The following is a 7458-nucleotide window of genomic DNA, read 5'->3' on the forward strand; positions in this document are numbered from 1 at the left end:
TTTTTCTTTTTACAGTCAAATCAAGAACTGCACAGCAGGCAAAAATGAAATGGATTGTAAATATTGTATTTTACATTCTTCAGGTGGGTGAGGATTGAGGAACATTTTTAATTTGCGTATTGATATGATTGATGTATGATTCATGTGTCTGTCTGTATGTATCATTTGTTCATTTTCTCTCCTCCTAATGGCACTTTGTTCTGTGTTCTGCTGTCTGTCGTTAGGCGGCCCTCATGATCTCGCTCATATTAAAGTATTATGCAGAGCCGGTCACAGTGGTACCCAGTAAATGGATTGCTCCACTAGAGAGACTAGTAGCCTTTCCTTCTGGAATTGCAGGTATGTCCATGTCACCAGTTGTATTCGATGGCCACTTTTGGATGGTGGGATAAATTGATTAAAAGTATAAATATAATTACGAGGCGTTTCAAGTGTTTTTGTTGCTTCATCTCAGGTGGTGTTGGAATCACATGCTGGCTAGTTGTCTGCAACAAGGTTGTGGCCATCCTTCTACATGCTGTCAGTTAATCTAACAGTGCTACATCAACATGAACAAGCAGTCACTGAATTTTTCTGTATTCTGTATTTTGTTTCAGTTCTCTTGCTTTTCTTCATTTTGTTCATGAATGGTCCAAACTGATTGGTCTATTTTTTTTTTTTTAATGGCATTCACCATTCCGTTCAGTGGTTTAAGTCTATAGTAAAATTATTTTAGCTTTCGTTGTTTACAACTTCTTGTTTAATACATTTAAAGGTTTTATTTGCTTTTAGTTAGTAAATGCTGACATGTAAACATTCCTAACAAATTGCGAAACACTTTTCTTTACTGTTTGTTGTAATTTCAAGCAAAACCGAAGATTTTTTCTATTTATTGCTTGTACCATAATTGTATTTTTTGTCAGTGTTACAAATGTATTTATTGATTTTTGTTTGTCAAAGAAAAATGTCCATGCATTAATAAACACAAGAATACGCTTGTGAACCCTTTGAAATGTCCCCCCCCCCTCCCGTACAATTTGGTCTGATTTAATTTAATCTCAATAAACTAATAACACACCAACAAATGAATTTTTTTCTACATTTTCATTGAATATTGAGTAATAATTCACAGTGCAGGCTGGAGAATGTAAGTGCATTGAATTCAGTAACTTGTAGATGCTCCTTTAACAGCAAAGCCTCCAAAAAAAGGTTTTCTGGACCAATTTTGTACCATCCCTCCCTATAAATCTGTTTCAGTTTATCACTACTTATGGGCCGTTATGACGGCACAAAGTTATGACATCTCAATCGGTATAAGGTCAGGACAGAAAAACAAATTTTTTCAGATTTTTTCAACCTTTCCTTATTTGATTTACTTCTGTGCTTTGGGTCACTGTCTTGTTGCGTTGTCCAACTTTAAAGGGGTCATATGATGTTGCTAAAAAGAACATTATTTTGTGTATTTGGTGTAATGAAATGTGTTTATGTGGTTTAAGGTTAAAAAAACACATTATTTTCCACATACTGTACATTATTGTTTCTCCTCTATGTCCCGCCTTTCTGAAACGCGTCGATTTTTACAAAGCTCATCGGTCTGAAAAGCGAGGTGTGCTCTGATTGGCCAGCTATCCAGTGCGTTGTGATTGGCCGAATACCTCAAGCTTGTGACAGAAGTGTTACGCCCCTTACCATACTGTAATGCGTGACAAAACAATAAAACACATTATAAACGAGGCATTTGTTGCATCCAGTGGGGACATAATTACGGATTATAATGACTTATTCTGTCTTTTTACGCTTTGTGTTACATCGCGCCGCGTAAACATAAAACATTGTCTGCATTTGTGATCGGAGAAATGACAAACAACAAGCGCTACTCTACACTGCTCAAAACTCGCGTTTGAATCATCAGTGGCAAATTCTTTAAATGTGAAAATGTACTTACAGGCTGTGAGTCGGCGTTATTTGTCAGCATCATAGACTATATTGGGTCAGAATGCGCGGCGAAGGGAAAACGGGAACTGAATTCACCAGAATACCGGCATTGTAGGCTACTCTCCCAGGAAACAGTCCTCGTCCTCCATAAAATGCACTGGACACATCTGAATATTTGGGTTGAACTGTTCTGGAACAGTATTGTAAATACAACTTAACCAGTGATTTCTAGTCGTGTCCTCTTTTGGAAGACCAAACAAAGTAGTTTCGCTTTCACAACGAAACAGCATCTCCACGATATGTTGGCGGCAGCAATACTACAGCGAGAATCAGTTGCGCCTTCTTTTTGTGCGGTGTTATGCAAATCTTCCCACACAGTGACGTAGACATGAGGTGTCGTAGACATGAGGTTTAAATGAGGTGTTTTAGGTAGGCGTGGACGAGTCTTAACTTTTGATAAAGAATATCTCTTTGGGTTTGAGACTTTAGTCTTTGCAACTTTAGGGATCTTATCTATTCACGAACAGCTTGTAACACTCCAAAGAGAAAGGAAAACTTGAAATCGCATCAGAATTGATTGTGTTTTATAGCAACAGTCCAGACATTTTCTAACTTACCCTGTCAATGATCACTCAATGTCGTAAATAACATATTACTGCCACAATGTATGTGTAATCATCACAGAAATGTAGATATTCTTTACACTGTATTTAGTTTAAAATGTAATTGTAAAAATTTTTTTTTTGAATGAATCACCAAGAACTGACTCTTGGCACATAAGCATATCATGGCACACAGGTTTGAGTCTTGACTGACTTGTTGTATGACTGTATCCCGTTGTCCTATCTATCTTCAGTTCCCCGTATGTCCTGTCACACTTCAATGGTCTGACTGGCCAACAATTACAAAAAACAAAAGCATGGCATCAAACCAAATTCACTGCAGAATGTGCTTCACTGTAAATTATTGCCAGAATATTTTATCAGTAATGTTATTAATAATATTTACTGTAAAATAATACGTACTGTGCAATAAAAATGCACTGTAATACAGTGCTGCCTTGTGGCATAAATGAGAATACTTCAAAGCCTTTGATTTAATTACATACACACTCGGCAGGTGGATTAATGGTTGTTTTATGTAGATAATGAAAATTGGACATCTGGGTCTGTTGTTTGCTACATCTGCAAAAGGAGCTTGTAATTAGGTCACAACTAATTCACAATTTAGTAGTTTATCAAAGTTCCTTCAACACTAACATAAGAAGCTGTAGCACCATCCCTGTGACAGATTTAGAGCAGGCGTGTGTTGTTTTGCTAACAGTTACAATGACAGATTACTTCAGCAGTGATGCTGTTTAAACCTGCAGTTTCTCCACACACCCATTGTCTGTGCTCCCTTGTGTACATATGCTATTGGACTATGACTTGTCTTACGTTTTCTTGTTGATGTCCTTATCTCCCCAGCATCCTTATCTCCTGCATTTCCTCATCTCTGTCATCATCAATAATCACAAGTATTTCTAGTGTTCTCCTCATGTCCAGTGTATCCCTGCAAGACTCACCCGTCAATATTGTTTTATTCACTGCTGCATCAGTACTGTACTGACCTGTTGTCAATTCTTCACTCACCATCTCTGTAAATAAATCTCTGCTGTTGAGTTCATCTCCTGTCAGGTCAGCTGTCAACATGAACTTACATTCACAACTCATATTAATTCTATACCGTGACAATTTTCTCTGAAACAGAAAATTCAAATAATCTAGAAGACTTCACTTCCAAATCTGTAGCCTACACTTAACAGTATTTTCCTTTTCTTTCTTCCTTTTTTTTAAATTACCCATCAGATATTTGCTTAACGATTACTAAGATGTTTTGGGTGTTTCCTGGTGTTACGGGGCTGACGAGACGCGTGGATCCAAGTGCGAAGCTTTATTAACAGACATGGTTAGAGACAGGCAAAGGTCAGACAATGGCAACAGGTATATATAGAGGGCAAGACACAAGAATAATCCTAGGGCTAGTGTGGGTCAACGATCGGCAAACAGAATCAACAGGGCGAGACTAGAGGGATAAATCCAGGTACAAAGCAAGGTCCAGGCAGGGGCAAACAGTATCTCAACCGGGCAAAACGAGAGAGATAATCCAAAGTACACAGGCAATGATCAGAAGATGAGGAAACAGACAAATCAAGACTAGGCTAGGCTAGGCTAGGCTAGGCTAGGCTAGGCTAGGCCAAACCATAGACATAATAAATAGCCTACCTAACATACCATAATAAATAACATAATAAGAAGCCTATTTGTTATGTCTATGAGCCAAACCACCCGTTGGTGGAGTTAGTGTATAGGCACTCTGTTTTTTATTGAATTATTATTTTTATTTATTTATTTATTTGGTTTCTTATTGCCCAGAGTCAAAAACACCCATCCCCCAAGCCTCTATGATGTCCTGTTACAGAGCCCAGGAGCAAATTTTGATGGGTAGGCTATGCTATCTCTTCCTAGGCCCAGTCAGTAACCAGAGGTGTAAAGAGTACCTAAAAACCATACTTTAGTAAAAGTACAGATACCTTACAGTGAAAATTACTCCACTACACGTTACAAGTCACCAATTCCAAAACAACGAGTAAAAGTCTAGAGAATTTGATTTGAACAGTGCTTAAGTATTTTACTTATACTAAATATAGGCTCAAAGATGCACTAGTCAAAGAGACATACTAGTCAAAAACTGTAACGTTGTGGAGAAGTTGCGGAAAACAGGCAGAGGCAAAGATCTATGTGCTGGTATTTCATGGAAAAACTAGAACAAACCAAAGAGAACAGAATGACTGGCAAAGAGACAACCATTACATTCAACAGCTCACAAGGAATTAAAGAAAAACTAGGGCTATATATACATACAGGGGGCTAACAAGCTTAACAAGATAAGACACACCTCAGGAGACTAATCAAGGGGAACCAATGACTACAAACTGACTACAAACGCCACAGGAGACAGGAAGTGACATAAAAGTCCAGGGCAAGGCACAGAGAGCATAAAACAAAAACAAGAAAGAGTTGATTTGTGAGAGAGTTTTCTAAAACCGAAATAATACTGAACACCTCAAAATTACAAAACAAACAAACAAAAACAATATATTTCAAAAAGGTCTCCAGTATAATGGATAAATAAAATAATGTTAAGTAAAATTAAAAAGCTGAAGTCTTCTTGCACTGGCTGTGCTGGTTTGGGCCTCATTGCTGGCTGCAGTCATGTCCTCATCTCATATGTAAAACACCTGTGATTCACAAATACTTGCTAAGGAACTCGCATTCACATAAAGTAGCCTTGTTGAAAAGTCTGGGTGAGTAAGGGCAAAATGCACAAGATGCAGTACTTTTGGTGCCCTGTAGTAGGCAGTATCACGTCTTTTGTAGCAGAAATAAACTGCTGTAGAAAAAGTTAGGTCCATGCAAAATGTAGTGTGTAACTGCAACACTCGTTTCAAATGTAGTGGAGTAAAGAGTACAGATACTCATTCAAAAATGTAGTGAAGTAGAGAGTAAAAGTTGCTAATATCTTTGATACTCAGTACAACTACAAAGTATCCGAATAGATACTCAAGTACATTAACTAAGTACATTTACTCCAATACTTTACACCTAAAGTCAGTAACTTACTTTAGAAGACCTCAGTGGCTCCCCCCTTAACACAGAGCCCAGGACAACATTCTCTGCGGTTTCCCTTGACAACAACCCCGAGAGTGTGGGAACTTTCCAAGTTTCCGGAAATGTTCCACCCCTTTGCAACCCTATTCAAGATATCTACTACAGTTCACATATATTTATTATCTGGAATGTGTTTTGAATTTGGAGAAATTTAGAATGTGGAGAATTTTTCCTTTTTATCACAAGATGAGGATCATATAATGTAATAATAAAAGCAATACTGATGATTAGCATTAACTAGAGGTTTTTAAATAGTAGCCTAGTTAAAAAAAAGTGTTTTGTTTGTTTTTGTTTACACGTTTACAAATGACACGTTTCTTAAAAAACAGCATCTCTGTCCATATATGCAAGTCGTTGCACTAACTTTAGCAGCTCCTGATGTGGACAGACAGCTGAAATTGCCAATCACTCAGACAGCAGTGGGACAAACGCACCAATCCGGCAACATGCTGAGGCGCTGGGGACAGAAATAGACACCGAGAGGCTCGAGTCGAGGCTACAGCGCCGTGTGCTTTCCAGTGTCTTCTTTAAACACTTTTCCCCATATCATTTATTTTGCATTTCCACAAAATGGTCATTAAAGTCTTCCTGGCATCCTCCTCAGGATCGACGGCGGTAAGAGCAAGTTATTGTTCAGTCATTCAACAGGTCACTTCTCTGAAGCGCTTTGATTGTGTTTGAATCTATCGATAGCTCAAAGCATATTAGCAGTAATCAGCGGTGGATGTATTTTAAACTCTTAAATAAAAGCTGCTTTAACTCAAGTCAGTTTAAATCATCCTGAGTGACCTAATAACAGTTGCAGCTCCGCCAGTTTCCTTAAATATCTCTGAGATCACGTTCCAGACTGCAGCAGCTATTCCTTTAAACATGAAACTTCCAGAATTGATTTCAGTTGCTCATCAGAACGAATTTTGCTGGTATTGGTAAACATGTTTATTTATTGGTTTGTGTGTTTTTAGAGATAATTATACGGGGGCCGAGAAGTGCAAAACAAATCACAATTCTGAAAACAAAATAACAAATTACAAACGCAAATGCAAGTCTAAAAAAACAAAATAACAATTCAGAAAACATTATAACAAGTCAGAAAACACAATGACAAATCAGACAAACCGGAAGAGGTAGGTATAGTTTGAGACAGCGCCATTGGTTTGGGATTACTCCCCGCTGACTGGACGAGACATCTGTCAATCAACGTATACAGAGAAGAACCAGCCGAAGAACAGCAGAGTCGTGATAGAAAGTTCGGAGATGGTATTAAAGTAGCTCAGTTTAAATGTATTGTATGAATTGCCCTTACTATAGAATAAAAAATACGGCGTGTCTATTTACATTTAGTTAAAAAGTGGTTGTAAATCATCCGCTCCAGCGGCGCCGATAGATAAGCGTGTGTCCTTGGCTTTTTGACGCGATCGACCTGGGTTCAATCCCGTCTTTTACCGAACTTTTTTTCCCTCCCTTTTCAAATCTCGTATTAGCAATGGATTCTATTTACACTAAGTGAAAATAGCAGTATTTTTAGCAATATGCTATTTACACTAAGTGCAAATACCTATTTACACTGTTAAAATAGCAGGATTTCTACTATCAAGTATACTACTTGTTGCAAGTAGTGGCAATTATCTGCACTTCAGTATTGTAGTACATTATAAAACAGTATGCAATAATGACGTATGGAGTGCAAATTATCATTAAAATTTTAATTATTAAATGGATGCCACCTTATTGGTACAATAAAGCCCTCCCTACACCTACCCTAACCCTACCCCATACTTTATTTTCAACTTTTTGATTATTTCCTTAATTTTTATTGAAAATAAATGCCTTTACG

The 7458-nt window shown here is 37.7% G+C and overlaps 2 protein-coding genes across 4 annotated transcripts in view; both read left to right on the forward strand.

The window, feature by feature from the left end:
- The window catches only part of get1 (guided entry of tail-anchored proteins factor 1), a 4828-nt gene extending 4222 nt beyond the window's left edge, over positions 1-606 (forward strand). The window contains exons 3-5 of the mRNA XM_016247531.1: positions 16-83; positions 225-339; positions 455-606. Of these exons, the coding sequence (XP_016103017.1) occupies positions 16-83; positions 225-339; positions 455-528 (257 nt within the window). The 3' untranslated portion in view covers positions 529-606. The remainder of the gene's footprint in view (positions 1-15; positions 84-224; positions 340-454) is intronic.
- Positions 607-6087: 5481 nt separating this feature from the next.
- Positions 6088-7458, forward strand: part of sh3bgr (SH3 domain binding glutamate-rich protein) — a 28915-nt gene continuing 27544 nt past the window's right edge. For all 3 annotated transcript variants that reach the window (XM_016247541.1, XM_016247542.1, XM_016247543.1), the window contains exon 1: positions 6088-6239. In XM_016247541.1, the coding sequence (XP_016103027.1) occupies positions 6195-6239 (45 nt within the window). In that variant the 5' untranslated portion in view covers positions 6088-6194. The remainder of the gene's footprint in view (positions 6240-7458) is intronic.

This window comes from Sinocyclocheilus grahami, unplaced genomic scaffold (assembly GCF_001515645.1).
Source record: "Sinocyclocheilus grahami isolate Dianchi unplaced genomic scaffold, SAMN03320097.WGS_v1.1 scaffold841.1, whole genome shotgun sequence".
NCBI lineage: Eukaryota > Metazoa > Chordata > Actinopteri > Cypriniformes > Cyprinidae > Sinocyclocheilus > Sinocyclocheilus grahami.